The sequence below is a fragment of the Pogonomyrmex barbatus genome, unplaced genomic scaffold (genome assembly GCF_055798465.1).
Source record: "Pogonomyrmex barbatus isolate J1 unplaced genomic scaffold, ASM5579846v1 scaffold6, whole genome shotgun sequence".
NCBI classification, from domain to species: Eukaryota; Metazoa; Arthropoda; class Insecta; order Hymenoptera; family Formicidae; genus Pogonomyrmex; species Pogonomyrmex barbatus.
This window is the reverse complement of record NW_028297160.1, coordinates 7,175,170-7,194,838: the sequence shown is the minus strand read 5'-3', so window position 1 is coordinate 7,194,838 and position 19,669 is coordinate 7,175,170. Positions and strand designations below refer to the sequence as shown.

At 36.0% G+C, this 19,669-nt stretch overlaps 1 protein-coding gene across 1 annotated transcript in view; it reads right to left on the bottom strand.

Annotated features, from left to right (window-relative positions):
* The window catches only part of rau (RA domain-containing protein rau), a 30,247-nt gene extending 10,950 nt beyond the window's left edge, over positions 1 to 19,297 (bottom strand). Inside the window, exons 1-2 of the mRNA XM_011632415.3 lie at positions 18,865 to 19,297; positions 17,231 to 17,450 (exon numbers count right to left, since the gene is read on the bottom strand). Of these exons, the coding sequence (XP_011630717.1) occupies positions 17,231 to 17,434 (204 nt within the window). The 5' untranslated portion in view covers positions 17,435 to 17,450; positions 18,865 to 19,297. The remainder of the gene's footprint in view (positions 1 to 17,230; positions 17,451 to 18,864) is intronic.
* Positions 19,298 to 19,669: the final 372 nt, after the last annotated feature.

Here is a 19,669-nt window from a genome sequence, read left to right as displayed (position 1 = left end):
TGTTTATAGTTCAGTTTATTATCCATTCGAGACGGAAGTAAAACTCGAATATTGCCGCAACATTGTGCGTAGTTTATGTTCTATTTCCACGGAACAGTAAACTGTTGCATTTGGGTTATAAAATTGAGGATGCAACATCGCATGAAGTTGATGGCGGTAATAATGATGACGAGGCAATGCCATGTAGTGTGGGTCAAGATTATCTTGCGATCTCCTTTTATGCATTACCGTTGTAACGGCAGATTTATCCACTTCTATTTTGTCAATGGTGATTTTAGCATTTTATAAATTCAAAATTAAAAAAGTAAACATGCAAAAGAAAACTGCACGAAGAGAGCAAATGATGATTAACTATTTCTAAATTAAGTGATCGTATTAATTGACAGCAGATGTCTGATAATACATCATAATAATCAACCTTGACGTTAAATAACAATTCGATACACAAATCATTATCAATTCTTTTTCTTGTATCTAGCAAATCTAAAGAAACAACTTTGAATTCTACTGACGAGGACTAAAGAGACAAAGGTACAATAGATTGAAAACTTAATAAAGAAAATCTCGGATTACTGCTACGAAGCTAACAATGAGACACGTGCACAAATAGAATCAACTGATATCATATTTATATGCACGTTGTATCTCTGACTGCATACTGCACTCGCATCCCGATAAGAACCCATTCGCGAAGGGCCACACAGAAGCGCGCCTTCTCAAATTCATTCGCTAGAGGAGATCGGCCATGTCTGGCCGTGGACATCTACGAGTATCTGACAATTGACACCCGTTTCCGGTCCTTCAAGCGATAATACAAAGGAGCAGCGATGTCCTAAAGAAGAAAAGGGGGCACGTGCCCTCATCGCGTGCCCCGCTTTTACTATGGCCCGTGTTCCTCGCGATGTGTTCCCGGTACACGGAACATAATACGGTCATGGTGGAAAGCTTCCTTCCTGCGAACGCGCCGTCGTGCGTAAGCTTCTTCTGGAGCCATATGGCATCGGGGCTTCTTCCTCTTCGCGCAAGATGAAAGCGAAACCGCATGTTGTTACTACTCGTTGCACGGGCGAGTGCATGCGCGTGCCGTCACGAGGATACAATTCGCGTGATAGACGTGCCACAAACAGCCATTCTTTAAGCCGGATGCGTGACTTTGAACATTTCTCGCCAATCGATTTTGTAATCAATAGAGAGAAATATCCTCAAATTTTATAATTATTTTTATTATCCTCCTTTTCCTCTTATATCTTAGTGTTTAGAAGCAGAGGTAATTAATATATTCATTGTCAGATACACATGTGTCAGATATACATTCAAGTAAATTAATATGAACACTTGTTGCGCAGCATATCTAATGCGTATCAATTTAATCTTACGTAATATTAATGATAAAGCATAAGTTAGTAAATTAAAACAAAATTCACATATATCGTACGTATTCATTTCAGTAATAAACGAAGTCATCATCTACTCTAGTAAATTGCTAGTAATGATGTACGTGCACTGCATTATCATGGATAAATCGGATAATGCATTGCAGCAATGAGTTATACGGAAGCACGAACAGTCGAATTAATTGCAAGAATTGTTACGTGGAATTTCTTGACGCAAGAAAAATTTCCGCAAAGATTCTCTCGCTTACGCGAGTTTAGTTCGCTTTTTAATTTGCTCCCTGATAAATTTTTACAAAATGTATTTGTAAAATATAAAAAAAAGTTTGGTTAAAAATTTCATAAAATTAATAGTCGTCAAATGATGAATAAACATGCAGCTGTTTATACAAAACTGCCAAGAGTAAGAGTCCAATGACCAATGGAAGTATCAGAGACAGTTGTTTTACTTCCACCATATTTTTTTATATGAATGGGACAAGCTGTGTGCACTGGACCGGCGGGATATAGATCGTTTTCGAGTTTACATCCTGTCGCCTCTCAAAAGCCGGAACGGACATGGTGTCGCGTGCCCGGCTTTGCGTTTTTAAAAAAATAAGACAGCTGTGGCGGAGAGCGTCTCCCTTTTGCAAGAAAAGTGCCGCCACTCAATTCTCGAAATGAAGTACTCCCTTCCTAAGAAGTAACTCAAGAATATTTTAGAGAAACTTCTTTAAAAAAATAGTAGTTCTACTATTTTGTCATAAGAATAGATATTGTTAGAGTAATAGAGAAACATTAGCAGGAAGCACAGAATGGAAATGGAAATAGAGACGCTCACTAGGAAACTCTACTTAATGCTAGCGCATATTTTATTATGTGTGAACATTAGCACCATCGCATTTTTGATCTTCTATTCATCAGCTTGCAATAAAAAATAGTAATAAAAATAGTATATGCATACCGGAATAGCTTCTTTCCATCGAATATGTGAAAGCAGTGCTTCCCTGGAAAAACACTATGTTGCCAACGGAAAATAATTATACAGACATCTAATGCAGCTTTGTGCACACTTAAACGTAACAATTTAACAACTTAGCAACTTTTGTAAAACGGATGTTCTAGGCAAATTTGATGCATTTACGCGCGACTATTCATAACGAGCTAGATAAAAGACCATTTATGATATTGTATACATGCTCTTTAAATCAAATGTATCTACTGAGTGGAATAATTTAAATTTATATATGGAAAATGCGATAATAAGAAACGTAAAGCAGATTATGTCAATATAAAATTTTAATAGTATTTAAAAAGTAGTTAGTAAGTTAGTAGTTAGTAATTAAAAAAATATATATCTCATGGACGCAATACGAATGGTCAAAGGCTAACTATGACCTGATGAGTGGAATAAAAAATATCCTATAATTTATTCTTGACTCATTAAACAAAAGAAAAGTCTAATCTTCCTTAATAAATAAATCGCGAGCATTCTTTAAGAGATATTTTATTTATAACTTTACACTTTCTAGAATTAATTTAAGGAAATTTATTATAAAATGAAACTTTGAAACTTGTTTTATTAAAGCAAACGAATCATAAAATATAATTCACTTTCTTGCATTCATTTTTACATTCCTTGTTTAACATTTGTCATATTTCATAGTATGTCATTATAAAATGACTTATAATTGCTTCAATTATTTAATTAATTGTGTATGCTATTCCGAGTCTATTGTTCTAAAGAAACTGGATTGATCGATTATTTATATATTATTATTTAAGCATGTTGTTTTGATTATTTATATTTAGGATCCGGCACATTAGGGAAGCAGAAAGTCGGTGACAGACGGTCGCAGGTCCGTATAATTGATTCTTCCTCTCCTGCTGATTGTTTTAAACGAGAACAACTCGACCAACTTTAAGTCCCCCGTTTACCACCAACACGCGCGCGATTATTAGCGACGTACAGCCGCCGTGCGTGGAACGTTCGCATCCGGTTTGTAGAGTGTGGAAGAGCGACAAAGCATCCTCTCCTATGCCGGTCCAACGTAGATACGGCTCTAATCTCATCGAGCGTGTCACGCTAGTGATCTCTTGAAATAGGGAAACAAGCATAGTTATCATACTTGCGACTCATCAAATGCCCTTCCAGACGGAAGACAAATTAACGCGTAATTGCGATCGCGGAACATCTTGTCATAGACATATTGGTTTATCTACGTCATAGTTAGCCTTTGACCGTTCGTATTACGTCCATCAGATATATATATATATTTTTTAATTACTAACTACTAGCTTGCTAACTACTTTTTAAATACTATTATTAAAATTTTATATTGACATAATCTGCTTTACGTTTCTTATTATCGCATTTTCCATATATAAATATTGGGAACTTCTGTTTTAAAGAAACAAATCAGTTGAATTGAAAAAATAATTTCATAATTGTTGATTAATAATTATTTTAAACACCGCAGATAAATACAATATAGATATAAACTTCATTTAAATTGAATTAAACTCATTCGATTACATAAATCAATTCAATAGCTCAAATTTAATTCTACGATTAGTCACAGTTTATGAACGGAAGTTGACGTACTATTAAATTTGAGTTCAATTAAATGCACTTTGAATTGTCAAGGGAAAGCAGAAATATTTAAATTAAGTAAATAATTTTTATTTTTTAATCATTTATATTTTATAAATGTTGCATTATCAATATTCTCACAAACTACTCTTTTCAAAATTGTTTTAGAAACAAGTGTTGTAAACTAGTATTTTAAATTATTTGCACAACATGACACTGACTTATCTATGTAACGTCATTATTTATAAATCTAGCCTAGAGTCTGTTCTTCTGATCTATCTGGCGTCGACACAACTGTGTGAGAGTGATAATTTATCTTCTAAAGTGTATGATGCAGAGCACAGCAGTGTATAAACTGGTATCCGTCAGCGGACAGTACGTTCTTCATGTACCCGGCACGCGTGCCGAAACATTCATTAAAGCTTTTCGTCCGCTCTTAAGTGTTGAAGACATAATATTGGTAGAACAGTAGTAGTAGATTAGAGTCGACAAATGATATCCTACAATTCATTACTATGTGATATATCCTATTAAATTTGACTCATTTAATATTTATATTAAAAATATAAATATTGCACTCTTCTGTAACAAACGATTAAAACATACAATTAAAATACGAAATATCTGATTTATATTATTGATATTATTTGTTTTTTATTAAATATTTATTAAGAGGTCAAAGTTGAAAAAAATATGTTGCCAAATTATAGAGAAGCACCGCATAAATGGCAATAAAAAAAAGATAAGGAAAGAGAAACTTATGCTTCTTCTTTTTTCACGATATCTTTTTTCACGTATCAAAGAAATATTCGACGCCACTCTGTAATTTACTCGCGATATATCATTTTTCGCAGTGATACGGGTGCACGGTAATTCGCGGGAGTCACGAAAAGGCTCAAAGGGAGTGTGGTCGTGCATCCGCGCGCACGATCACGGTCGCCGTTTTTCCTTTGTGCTGGATTTCTTCGTCTTTCGTCCAATCACGTCGCCACGCTTAGTATCTCGACCGCCAACTCGCCCTTGTTCCCAGTCAATGCACCGAGGTCTGGACGCACACCTGACTGCGGCCAGCGTAACCGCGACGATAACACCGACAAGGGCGGATTATCGTGAGGTACGGGAGTTGCCATGAATAATGCAACGTCGCGCCAGGAGTCGCATGCCATGAAATTTATACGGACCGTACTAAATCGTTTTTGGTAGCAATTATTTAAACTGTACTTCTAGTGTTATGTCCTTTTAAAAATAATATTAATGAAACAATATTATTTATGACGAAAAATTTGTTTAACAATTAATTTGTACGATTAAATCAATCATTGGATTATTAACATTGTAAATTTTATTAACATTGTAAATATTAGTATGATGTACTTTTAGTAAGATAAAATTTTTCTTAAATTGCTAAGATTTTTAATATCGACAGTGATTCGCAGACAAAATATTTTCCCTCCTGCGAAAAGTCATCAGGATTTCAAATTATCGTTTACGGATCGAAAATAAGCAAGCGGCGAAGCGCGACGACGCTCCGTCTCATTTAACCCTTCCTCTTGACTTCACTTGACCAAGTGTCAATAAGTCGTACGCCATGACGAGAACAAAATTCACCACAAGAAATTTAACCGTGACTTGCAAGGCTTTTTTCCAATTAATAAATTCCAAATAAATGAAATTATTATATTGTATTTAACTTTTATTGTAAATTACACATTTCTTCGGTAGCTGATGGACAATCATTCGAGACGTATATCAAAAAGTGAAAAAAAAAATCACTTCCCGCGATGGCGTTGCTGGAGATTCGGAAAACGCAGGTGTAACGTACACCTGCAGTCAATAAATTCGTTTTTGTGCAGTTACAATCATCATTGTGCAGTTACATCTATATATAGAATATCGAACGCCACGAGACTTCGATGACGTATATCTTACTGAACTATTTCCAGAGGTTAACCGTAAAACTAATATTGGTGTCGTAATAAGCTGTGAGTGAGTTCGACGGGTTCGTTGCACCGGAAGTGTCGTGTTCGTGCTTTAACTCTTTCATCGAGGGCATAGAGAACTTCTGAATTGAGGTAGTTTGTCCGTCAATGATAAAAAAGGTACTCAGAAAAATTGTTCGTTGTTTTATTACGGTGTTTATCATCATTATTACATATTTCATAGTAAACAATAAAATCATTTTTTCAAAAAATAATTTTCTATGAATATTCTGAATGATAAAAGTATAATGTTATAAAAGTCAACAGAAACAGTTAACGAAGTTAATAAAATTTTACTCAGTAGTTAATGTATATAACTTCTTCTGCATCACCCGCTATATTAAGAAAAGATACATGATATCGCTATGGCGCCACATTAGTCATTATGTTATTAAAGTTACCATTGATCATGATACTTAACGAATGCATTTTTTTATTTACTCATACTCAATTCCGCGAGATTGCATTAATTAATTTTGAATGCCCTATTCAAAAGCCATTGGAAGAACCAGTGATATACTGTCATATATATATCTATAATTAGAATATCACTTTATTTATCATCACTCATATCAACCCTATCCACATTTAATAAGTATGTTAAAATCATTGAACTATGAAAATGTGAAAATCATTAAACTAATGATAAGACCAAGAAAATATGTGTACAAATAGCAAAAATATAAATACGTGTAACGTATAATATAAAATAGAAGTACACGCATAAATAAATAATTTTCAGTAAAACTTTAATTTGAAGGAAAAAAGATAATTTTTGTGTTTAATTTAATGCATAATAATTTTGCTGTTTAATATCAAATTAAATTGTGAGTGAGTTATATCTCCTGACACCCAATACGTAGTTCACAGACGCAGTTATATACCGTGCCGCGTACTGGCGCCGCAGCTATCATTACGTTGTTTAACTCATAATACGCCTAACACGTACGCTACCGCACCGTGTATTACAATCGTTTACGCGTTTCAACGAGCCGATTCACACGTGTGCGTGTACAAAGCCGGCGCTCACACGTGCACGAGACCGGTACGCTGACCGTCATCGTGTCGATGCACCACCATGTGCATCATGCGTAATGCGTTCGACTCGATCGTTCGATAAAACATGTATACGTATCGAAAGGCTAAGTGTTTAATTGCAACTAATCGGAGGTTAAACTGCAACATTATTTTTTTTCCGTAATACTATAATTACGCTTGATGCATTATCACATTACGTTGAGACAAAGAAAGAAAGCTATAATACAAAATATTTTGTTAAACGTTTCTTGCTGTGTACATAAATATGAAGTAATGCAGATTTAAAGAGATTTAACTATTTTATAATATAAAATAGTAATATAAAATATAACACAACAAAAATATAGAAAATATAAATTAGATTATATATAAATTAATTAAAAGTTTATAGCTTATTATATATGTATTAGAAATATAAATTAAATAGTGAGAATTGTACAATATGTGTTTTGTATTTTATTAAATTTTTTTTCTATAATTTAATTATTGTCTCCAAGCTGTCTAATTTCTTTTTAATTTTAAATTAATAATTTTTAAATATTTAATATGAAAACATACGCTCCGATTTTAAATCATTCCTGTAATTATCGATTTTCATCTCTTCCGGTCGATCCGCTTTGGACTCGTATGTGCTATCATATTTGTATGAGACACGCAGAATATCCGGTTGTTTTGAACCCTTGTATGGTCCCATCCGGTCAGCTTTTGAATATCGGACAAACAGACTGTTCTCCGGATCAACCGCTTGCATCCTATTCAGCATGATCATTGACATGCAGTCCTATGCATCTCATCGGTTGACTTCTAAAGGATACAACTCATCGATCGTATATATTTCAATGTAACAAATTTCGCGCACGCGAATTTTATTTATTTATATAGTAAATTGCAAAACGCATTCTTTGTTTTTTAAAACTTGGATCATGTATTTTATTAACATACAATAAATTATATGAATTTTACTTTTAATTCTTCTGTTTTATGGCTTGTAGGTGTTGTTGAGACATTCGAACAAAAGTCAATGTTACATTATTCATGAAGTTCCTTTATTTTTTCAATATTTATCATTCATTATGACATTACCGTAACTTTGGAATCTACATTACTAAGGAATAAACGGCGCCTACGCTTCTTCCGATTCTCTCAGGCTTCTACGAAAAAGTCTCGCGGCGATAAACCGGCCGGGTCCATAAAACGGATTGTCAGGGGTCAGTCGCATGACAGTTATCGTCAGTGGTGCCTCTTGTGTTATATTATACGTCTGAGGGTCTCTCCCGGTTATTATGAAATAGCAATGGGACCGAATCGACGTAAGCAGTGTGGCGTCGAGATGCGGCAACGCCACCAAGCCATCTGGTGCACAGTGCTCCCATTCACTCTTTCTTCCGACACTCCGACCATCCCTCTCTCGCCCTTCGTCGCCGTGTAGTAAGTTTCTTCATTCGACTTCCCCTTTCTCGTTTGCCGACGCGCCGACCACGGTATATCACCGCGCGATATCAACTGCTTGCGGAGTCGCCGTGATAACCGTGTTTGCGTTCGCTCGCTGCGCGTGGAATTATTGCGACCAGAACAAACGTTATGCCCCGATGGCCTTCATAACGTGAAGAGGCGATCAGATATGACAGTATGTATGTACATCGACTACTTCCGTTTGTTCAAAGCTTGCCACCAAAAAAAAAAATATGAAACGAATCGAGTCGTTTGATACGCATCGGTCTAACTTCAAATGCGAGTAAAAGATATAATGCGCGTTACGTAAGTGTATATAAGTACATAGAAAAATTTTATGCCACCTGGTTTCCCTCTAAAATGCACGTGCAGAAACTGATTGCAATGTATGACAAAGAACTACGTCCAAAGAGCATATATACGACCATGTTCCCTTTGCTGTTTGTGTTATTCATAACAAAATAAATGTTTGAGGAGATGGTAAATGGTACGAAACTTTGAGAGAAGATATCAGGATGTGTTCTATCCCCAAATTTCGCGTCCTTGCCGATCGTGCTGATCGATGCCGATCAATGCTGTTCCTTCACACGATTCTATCATCGGCCACACAATTCGACGTTCACAATGGTTTGCTTTCACTGCGATATTACATCGTGTATCGTCTACAGAAAGGATGATCTGCGGTTTCACACCGCAGTTAAGATACACGCACGCGTCCGCTCGTCCCGGGCGTTAAACTTCCCAGACTCCCAGATGAAGGGAACCTGTTCGCACATTATTATGCTTTTGGCCGAAGCGAGAGAAGATCCGATCTCGGGATCTCACATTACTTCCTCGCGACCGCAGGAATTAATCATCTCATCCTGTATCTCCCCGCACTGTGTAATTTTTCTTTCGTCAGACCTGTTCACAGTTGGGTTTCCGTCCTTGCTGTGCATCGCGAGAAAAGACGTACCGTTATGAAAGTGGACTTTTAAAAGCCCACTTTTTTTGTTATAAAAATAGGACAAACCCAGATAATATATCGAGATATCGATTCTTACGTCTCGAAATGGCGAATTAGTAATTTAAATATTACATAAATAAGAAACAATTTCCATAAACTTGAAAAATAATTAAGTAAACTCAATTTTTTGAAGTCGAACTAATATTATGATTAACTCATTATTGATAAATTTATTGTTGTATTATGATTGCATTCATTGTGGTTATTATAACAGAAAATGATAACAAATATTTTTTGTAGAATTTTATTTTGTATCTCTCCTGTATGATTATTTAAAAGAGAAATTAAATTACGTCTATGGGATCTAAAGAATAGAGCTTAAATATTTTTGAACTCCTTCGATCACTTTGTACCACCCCTTCCCGCCTATATAGCATTGTGCCGCTTTGTTAGACCATTATTATGCGAGGTCTATAAAGACTGGCGGGGCCGTAAGAATTTTAAGTGTAACAATCAGCATTGTTCGACATCGCGCGAACGAGCTTGACCATCTGCACTAGAGGTTCAAACCACAATTGTCAGACAGCCAGATGTTGAATGTACCTTGAACGGGGAAAACGAGCAAAGATCCGTAATAATTGTAGAAACAAAGACACGTGTACAAGAGTGACTCATGAATTGTTGCATAATGCAACTTTTACAAGCGGCCACATGTTCAAGAAGTAATTGTGATGTGATCGTTTCGAAATATGTCTTTGTTCTTAAAATTTTTTATCTTTCGACAGAAATTAATAATTTTCAAATTATTTTTTCTTATAATTTTATAAATTCATTGTATTTTGCGGGAGTGTTCAAAGGCCATCTGAGAAAGTTCAATCACACGTTTGATACGTGATACATATTTCTTCATGATTGCGAGACAATATTGCCAGACATACGATGGCCTTTCGAGATATGATAAGTTCCGACACTTTCCCGGTGAGCAATCAAGGACATTCAGACGTATTCTCAGAATACAATTTCTCGTCCTACGCGGTGGCTCGGAGGATCGGATATTTCGTAGTCCGGCGGTGACATAAGACCTTTGCTTGGTTGGCAAGTAGCCGATAGTGTGTATTACAAATGCATTAGCGCACGTTCGCACGTAATTGTATGCAAGACTTGAGACGCCAACGTTATAGCTTTAAATGTTCTTCGAAGAATTCTCTCCGCGAGCCGTTCGCATCCGTCTTCGATTGCAGTTATCGTATTATAACAACTGATTCCTGAAACTAATAAATCTGCTACTACAGAAGCCTTCTATGTTTAATAATCTGGATAGGGTCATCAATATTAATCAATGTCTGCTAGTATTCCTTTAAAATGAAAATGTGTTTATGTCTCACAGTTATTACTAAAATTATAGAAAAATAAGGAAATAAATGTGAGGATAAAGTGTTACTTCACTTTGAAGTTTGATAGAAAATGCACAGTTACGAGTAAAATATTATCGCTTACCTTTATTCTTATAAGAGAGATTATGATTTTCAGCCACAAATTCAGAAACTTTTCTAATATTTTATATTTCTTTTGGATATAAGTAATTTATGATCTACTGGTTTCTACCGTTTCTTGCACATTATTGAAGCTCCATTCGTTTTACGAGCGTGTAAAACACCTAATTTAACGGCGCGTACATCGCGCTTTCGGATCGTCCAAGTTTAACCAGGCAATAATTCGCAGTAGCGTGAATAAGAGAGAGAGAGAAAAAGAGAGAGAGACTGTGTGTGTGTGTGTGTGTGTGTGTGTGTGTGTGTGTGTGTGTGTGTATTACTCGCAGGATGAATACTTTCGCGTGCATGAGCAGCCGGCTCTGCGAATACTTTCACCAGTAGCCCGTGACCAATCCTTAACGAAACATTCATGGCTCAGGAATTTTTATGATAATCTTCATGAATGAAATTCACTCGCTCTCAAATGTTCCGTATCGCCAAATTTCGTGAATTGTTTAGTATCTTGAAATATAACAATTTCAAACAAAAACAGGTATTAATTAATTTTTTTTACAATGTCTTAATTTCTTTAGTATCATTTATTAAAATAATTCGAACATAAGAGAATATAAGAGAATCTTTCTTAGACATTTTATGTAAATAAATCATCAGGACTTTTCTCATTACTATATTGAGAGATTTTTCTGCAATGCGATGAAATCATCCATGACAGATCACACGGTGAATCATATATCGTTTGTTCGTGAAACATATTGATGATTACGTCTCGATTTTATCGCATTTGTGTCACATCGCATATAATTCAATCGTGCGAAATGTTGAGCGATTGTCAAAATGTATACTTGGGAAGTGAATAAGCGTCATATTGCGTAATATGCCGATTATCTCGGGCGTTAAACAACGAATTCCGGTTCGAATGCCGACTGAAGTGTTAAATCGCGGATGTAGCTATGCCATTCTCGCGTGATAATGGTCAAGCATTTCAATTAGGAATTATTACATGGCATTGAATAGGACGAGGACGCTGGATCAAAGCCGGATAAATTTTGTTGAGAGTCTTGCAATAAACTTTCATTTATTAAATCTGATGGATCATTTTAAGTAAATATTCATATTTTATGTAATTTTATATCTTCAGCTAATAAATATTAAGTGATATTTTCCTTTGCACACTATATTTCATCTATATATCTTCTATTAATTATTTTTTTTTCAAAGATTTTCAAAGCATTGCTTCAAATAGCCGCTCTAATTCTTTTAAAACATTTATTTTTGAAACTCCGAGATCCGATTACGGACGAATATAAATTCGGAAGCTGTTTTTAGAGATTCAACGAGATTTCCTGTGGTCGTCAATTAGTTGAATTTGTAGTCTAACTTCCGCTTTTTTATTATAAACCGGACACATTGATCTCTATAAATAAGACGATAGAACAGCTTCTTCTTTTCGTTTATCTGCCTCGTTAGCGTCTCAATTTTATTGGCGGTTTTCTACCTTATCAGTGCCGTTTACCCGTTTTTCCACGAACTGCCTTCATATCCGTAAAGAAATAAAACTGATTAGCGTTGTTCATAAGAATAGAATGAGATTCAAATATCAAATGAGATAACGGCGCGAGAGCGGCATAATCCTTTTTCTCATTCACAGATATTAGTAGCGAAATATGAATGAAACGATTGATGAATTCTCCCCGCATCGCGTCTACGGAACATTAAATCGCCATCGAAGAAAATGTATCAAAGAAAAAACATTACACTGGAGAATCATTCTAATGTCTCTAGACACCGCATAATAAAAGACTCAATATTTCATTTTATAATTTAATATAATATAATAGTTTATTTTACAATTTTCTGTATTATTATTTAAAAGTATATTTGTCTAATCTCAAATATGACTATATTAGACATCCTTTCTGATAATTATTTTTCGATAAACAATCTATTTCCTGTTTTATTCAATGACATTTCCGGATCCGATTGGTTATCGTATGCATGATGATTTCCACAAAGTTGTGTTAGTTAACATACTTCCGATTCTTGCATTGTAATCTCAACATGCAATCATTGGTTTCTTCCTCCACGTGATAAGAGATTGTTACAGCAAACTTCGCGATAATATCTCTTCATTTTCAAAGAAAAGAAAAAAATTACCGACCTATATTCATTAATAATTGCATTCGAGATATCTTTCTGATAAAAATATTTATCTTTTTTGTGCGATACGATGTCGTTCAGTGTATGTTTTCACGTATAAACGAGATCGATTTCGAGAACGATTGTGGCGCATGTCATCCCGATTATATCAACAACGAGAAATTCCACGCCACCGATGATAAAAAACGTGGTAGCTGTGGTTCTCGCTTTTTATTAGGACCGAAGTGTTTTCGTATGGCGGCAGTGTGTTTGCTTAAGATCGTCCATTCGGTAAAAGGCTCCCAAGCCTCCAATCCGTCCGAGAGCAGAAGAGTTCATCTCGTCCCTTACCCCCTCTTACAGAAAATGCAGACAGATAATAATCTATAATTATCTTCGGCATAACAGAAGGAACGGCGCACTGCATGTTTAATGTTCCATAAATACTTAAAGATAGCGATAGAACCGGATCGGAAAGCTGATCGGCACAGAAGATTCCGAATATGCGATAAATAAGCTCGTCTTTCGAACGAAAGTCTCATTATCATTTAGAAGAATTCCTCAGACAATTATATTCCGTTGTGCGTTCCGCGTAATAAAGAAATTATTCTTAGATATTAGAGTAAGGATTCTTAGATGAACTGTATCCTGATTACAGGCTATTATGTGCCGCCATTCGTGGTCGTACGGGTTTTCCTCTTTCTTCCGCAGTGAAAAGCATTGACTTTGCTTCTCTCTGTCTCTTTGCCCCGTGTTTCTTCCTTTCGCGTCGGTGTCATGCGGGCGAGGCGGCACGTAATAATTAACGCAAACAGACAATTTTTATTGTGTGCTCTTCGTCCCGCCTTCTGCGAGCGGGAGAATCGGAGCAGGAAGAGAAAAGGCATGTTGCTCATGAATCTACATTGGCGGAAACGATGCCAAATGAATGTTCTTATTCTCACACGTACGTGTACATAATCGTGCGTACCTGGATGTCCTGAGGAACCCGAGATTAACTTGATTACGCGAGTGATGATATAATGACCAATGATTCTCGAGTAAATACCCGTGTAATTGCGATTCTGAGACGGCGCGGTCAGTTACAGAGTTAATCAGGAGATATACAATTGTAAAAGGAAGATATCTCTGTTGAATACGTCATATTATGCAATCATATGATAGATGACTGGATCATATGGATGCCACGAAAGTTTTTGACACTTATTTTTATAAATAAACGAATTTTAGTTTTTGTTGTACTCTAATGCAAAATTTATTTAAAAGCTACTGTACAATTGCATGGTGATGGATATCTGGATATAAAATATTGAAAGTATGATGATATGCCGATAACAAAGTTTGCAGCTATGCGGCCTTGGATCATGAGCACTTCGATGTGAATAAGAAAGGTCCGCTGCGCCGTAAATTCGACCTTCTTCGAGTCAGCGATGCGAGAAACGCTCCTACTTCGAGAGAATTATGGGACAATGAACGTTTTCGAAATCTACACACAATCGTACATGTCGTGCCGAAGATGATTTCGTCACGATCATCATGCCAAGCTCAATTTATGCTTTGTCTAAGAAAGAAAATTTGTTAGGCTTAATATTCGATTTATAAAATTGTAAAAATATCATAACTAGATATCCGTAGAAATGACTGATATTACATAGAAACATGATATTACATAGAACATAGAAATGACTGATATTTAAAATTCAATGTAGCATTGCGAATAATTCATATTCAATAAAAACTTAATGTTCAACAGAGATAAGGACGTTTAATTTATCGATCAACAATGCACTGTAGAAATCACAAAGAAATCTAAAGCCGGAACACGGTTTATTGCGCCGGATATGGCAAGGGTTAGGACAAGTCCGGAACTAGAAACACAGCGAACATAAAACTCGATTTCACATAGATTTATGTGTGATATATAACTCATTATCTCAAGATAATATTCAATTACTTCCTGTAGTATTTATTGATATCAGAAGTGAAATGTAAAAGGGTTGAAAAACGTAAAAAAAAAGAGTTAAAAACAATAAGATTAAAATACGTGATCAAGCGATAGCTTCTCTCGCGCTTCTCTCACGTGTCTAGTATTCCAGTGTTAATTGAGAAAAATATAAAATTCACACAAGTGTCGGTAATTGGTCCAAGGTTTCTCTGAAAACATACCGCCTAATCGTGATCCAGCGATAAAAAAATTGTGCGTAGACCGGCAGCAACGATTAAGTGAATCCGCTACAGCCACCGCAGCTCGTTTAGTTTTTCACTGCGCATTGTGAACATGCTTGCAATATGTGTGACATCATGGTATGCGGGGTTCTCACAGAGAATCTTCTCGGGGTTCCAGCGACAAAAACTACAGTATATACGTATCTTATGCTTCGAAAACAGGGATCCCTACTTTCTACTACTTCTTACGATAAAAAGACGATACTTCTCGTCACAATAAAGATATTTCCAGAATTTATTGCTCCATGAATATCTCATAATCAAAAGTTTAATTCTGAACATGGCCATATAAAAATAATATATTGTGTTTAACATTGCCTATGGATATTTATTGAATTAAACAAAATCATTGTATTATATAATGTTAATTTATAATATAATATTTTTAATTATAATATAATGATTATAATGTTAATTAAATATCTACATTAAAAAAATATTTATGATATATATATATATATATATATATATATATATAATTATATATAGAGGCACACGACCGGTATCTTGGACGGACTAACGGAAGCAGCTATATATTCTTCGACGACCTTTGCAACTCGCGTGCGAAACGGGTCAGACAAGCGTAAATACAATGAAAAGTCTTCGCGGCATAGGCATCGAGGAGAATCGCGCGTGTAATATTTAGAACTCGAGTGGAAACGAGGATATCATTTGCGCGAGCGCAATAAAAATTTTAAATACATCAACCCTGATCGTAATCAGACGTGCGAAGTTACAAAAATGTTTAATCGCCCAAGAAAACTTTTGCATTTTACCGCTCACAACTGTCTGTATTATTTTACATCGGGAAATACCTAGAGACTGCTTCGTTGAGTTTACTTTGTGTATACGTCTCTGTTTAAATTATTTCAAAGTTTTTTTTTCGCATAAAAAGAATTTAATTTTAAAGAAATATACTCAATTTTTCGAAAATGCCTGATGTTTCTCGGGCGAGAAAAAAGCAAGATTTTGGATGATAATAAGCATATGTTCAGCCATGGTCTACATATGGTAAAGAAAAATACGCTCTTCCTAAACGCCTTCCTGGGACGAAAGCTCTCCAGAGAGTCATGTTTCTGTCCTCGCAAAAAGGGACGCGAAACCGCACGATGCATGTCGTGCAGTCACACTATAGTATTGACTTCAAAAGCCGTGAGAAATTATGCGACTGTCGTTGAAATTGGAGTCAAACAATCTCTGGAGTCATAAATATCCCAAATATTCATTTTACAATACAATTATTATTTTAACCATTAAAGTCACTTTTTTATAAACAATAATTCTATATCTATTAATATTTTATGATTAAACGATTTATTGCTATATTATTGATCTATTATATATTTAATCTATTTTTTTATTATAGTTATGTTCAATAAAAGTGTGAAACGCTTTGTGAATTACGACAGGAATAATCATGAATTAAATATGATGAATCCATCAGGAGCTGTCATGCAGATATACACGTGGTTCAGCTGTTAATAAGTACTCAGAAAACATATGCTCTCATTTTCGCTAAACCGCTTTACGTCACTCAGCAGACCGCCCGCGAATGCCGTTTTGTTCTCCTCATTTGCTTTATTGGACGTAACATCGCTGCTTTTTACACTCTCCCGCGTTGTTCTTAACCGTTTCCTGCGGGCGACATGAAACCATCGCGCGTTATGCTATAATAATAGCCGTATCATACTTTCATTCACGTTATACGGCAGTATTTTGGATTATATCGCGTTTACTATAAAATAAAAAAAAATATTCCAGAATAATTTTCATATACTTGTCGAATAAATTTCTTTCACGGGCAATTTCTTTTAGTTGCCATAAAATAAGTAAATTTTATCGAACATTTACATTAATCGAAAGTAATATTTTTCTGTAAAAAGTATACAGCGCTGGGGGTCTAGTGGAATCCCCGATTTCCGTTTCCGGATTTTGCCGGTAAGTAACCACCATAAATAGTCTCACTAAATGTGTGGGAAAATAATCATAGTGCTCACCTGCTGGGGCGCGGTATCAGCCGGAGAGAAGCTCGACAAGGCTGTTAAGGGTGCTAGGGACGCGCATGAGGACGCTCTCGAGGGCGGTGGTGTGTGACCGGGGGTAGGACTTCCGCTTCCGCAGCTACTCGCGCCGCCGCTGGAAGAGAGGCTCACACTGTCTGCCCGCCCTCTCCACGGCGAGATTGACACGTGCTTCAACATTCCTTCTTGTTCTTACCTGGAATCAGGATTCATGGATCGGTTGCCATTACATCGCGAGCATTGAACTGGGGGAAAAGAACAACCAGCAATACGACTCTCTATACAACCGGCTATAATCTCGATTAATTAACCAGTCTAACAGATCCGATAGCGATAACAGTTCTTAATTCTTTCATTCTATTAGATATTCCTTTCATATTTCTCTTCGTCTATAATTACGCTCAAATAATCGATTTGTCTGAGAAAATCTGCATAAAAGGATAAATTTCTAATCCGCAAAATAAGGATAAATTTATAACTCGCAAAATAAGGATAAATTTAAATTAATATAAAATTTGTAAAAAATTTATTATCTATAAGACCTATATAGTGGAAGTAATAAGTGGAAGTAATATTGCAATCCCGTTTAAATAAAGAACTACTTTTGAGAACTACTACATTAAAAAAAATACAAGTGAAATTGTCGCTCTGAGTTTCACTCGGCGTGGATTTCCGGCGGTATAATATATTCTTAAGAGTATTTACTGGAAGTAACATAAAGCAGCCTACGTTTCAATTAATCTCTTTGTGCGTTTCCTCTAGCAAGGTCGTAGAAAAACTGTAATTGGTGCGGCGGTCTTTCGATAAGTAGTGTCTAACTGTTGTGATTGCTAGGCTGAACAAACGTAGAAAGTGGCGGGAAGCTCGCTCATAGGAAAACGGACGTTCCCAACGGTACACTTTAAGAACGTCCGTATAATTTGACATCGGAGTGAAACCAGACGGTTGTGATGGCCGAAATGACGTTCACGCATGCCCACTTCGTGAAAAGCAAGGAAAACCTTGCGCGCTCGAGTAAACATTGAAATCGCGGATGACGTTACGTTAGAAGCTCAAAGATCGCATATGCAAAGTGAACGGATGTCTTTCCGCCAACTGCGAGATATTACGATAAGAATTAATCTAAGAAGAATAGTCCCTTTCCCTTTGTCTCTTTGTTATTGCACATTATATTTTTATAATATTTTTATTATTTATATCTTTTTATTTTTATTAACTGTATTTTGTATATTTTATATATTTATATTCCTTCTCAAAAATACGCAACATTTGATAATATATAATTTATTCGTTTATATTTCTTATGTAAATGAATAAATAATTCTACACGTATATAAAATCTTTCTGGATATTTTGAAACATAATGCATATTAATTAAGCGCCGCAAAATTTTCCATTTAGAATTGTAATAAGAAACATTAGTGTTTCCTGCGATGCATCATCGACGAGTGTTGCGATGTCACGTGCATATACGAAGGACACATCGGTATATCACTGCAGGCGCCGTGACGGAAAAAAAAGGAAATTCATATTTTCTAATTTCTCAAGAAAAGAAAAAAAACAATATGTCGTAATATTAAATACAAATTTTATGTATTTCCTGTACTCACTTTAAATAAATTCGCAGCTGAGCGGCCTGCGCATTCGCGATTGCCCGCGCGTCAACACGTGGCAAATATTCAAAGATGAATGTGCGACATCGAGATCATCACTGTCTTAAACTTCAGAGAGTAATTCGCGCCCGATGGTCACAACACAAGAACGGATTCACCATCAGTCACAATCGCCTTGGTTCGACAGAATGCACGAGAACAGATTTCCGGCGCGCATTTCGATTTCACGTAAACAGATCGCTTTGCGCATGTCACACGAAGCGTCCTCGAATTGTTTATTTAAAGAGACATCTTATAAAGAATAAAGAGTTTTTTCGGAAAAAGTTCGACGGAATTTGAGATATTAATATTGGAAACACACGCCGATGATTACGCCGCGGTGCGCGCTCCGCGAGCGTTCTGTCCCGACTGACGAACGCGCGAGTAAGCCGACATAGTAAGCTGCGCCAGCGAACGGACGAGGCGGAGGAAAGAGAACAACCTTCTTGCGTAGTGTACGCCACTATATTCTCGCGTACATGTGCGTATATCTCTGTATACGTGCGTGACGTCGTTTGCAAGAAGAAGGCCGTATGTCCACGGAACCAGCCGGACCGTTCGCTCGAGGAGACAGACCCGACTCTCTCCAGGACTCTTCCTTATATCGCGGCGACGAGAATGTAAAATGCTCGCCTAGGATACGAAGGAAGAGATTAATGGGATTATCGCAAATTGAGTATTCGTGCGCAGAATGTAGAGATTATAAATATATTATATGCAGATACTAATGCATTTAGATACATTAAAAATTGTTGATAAAGTG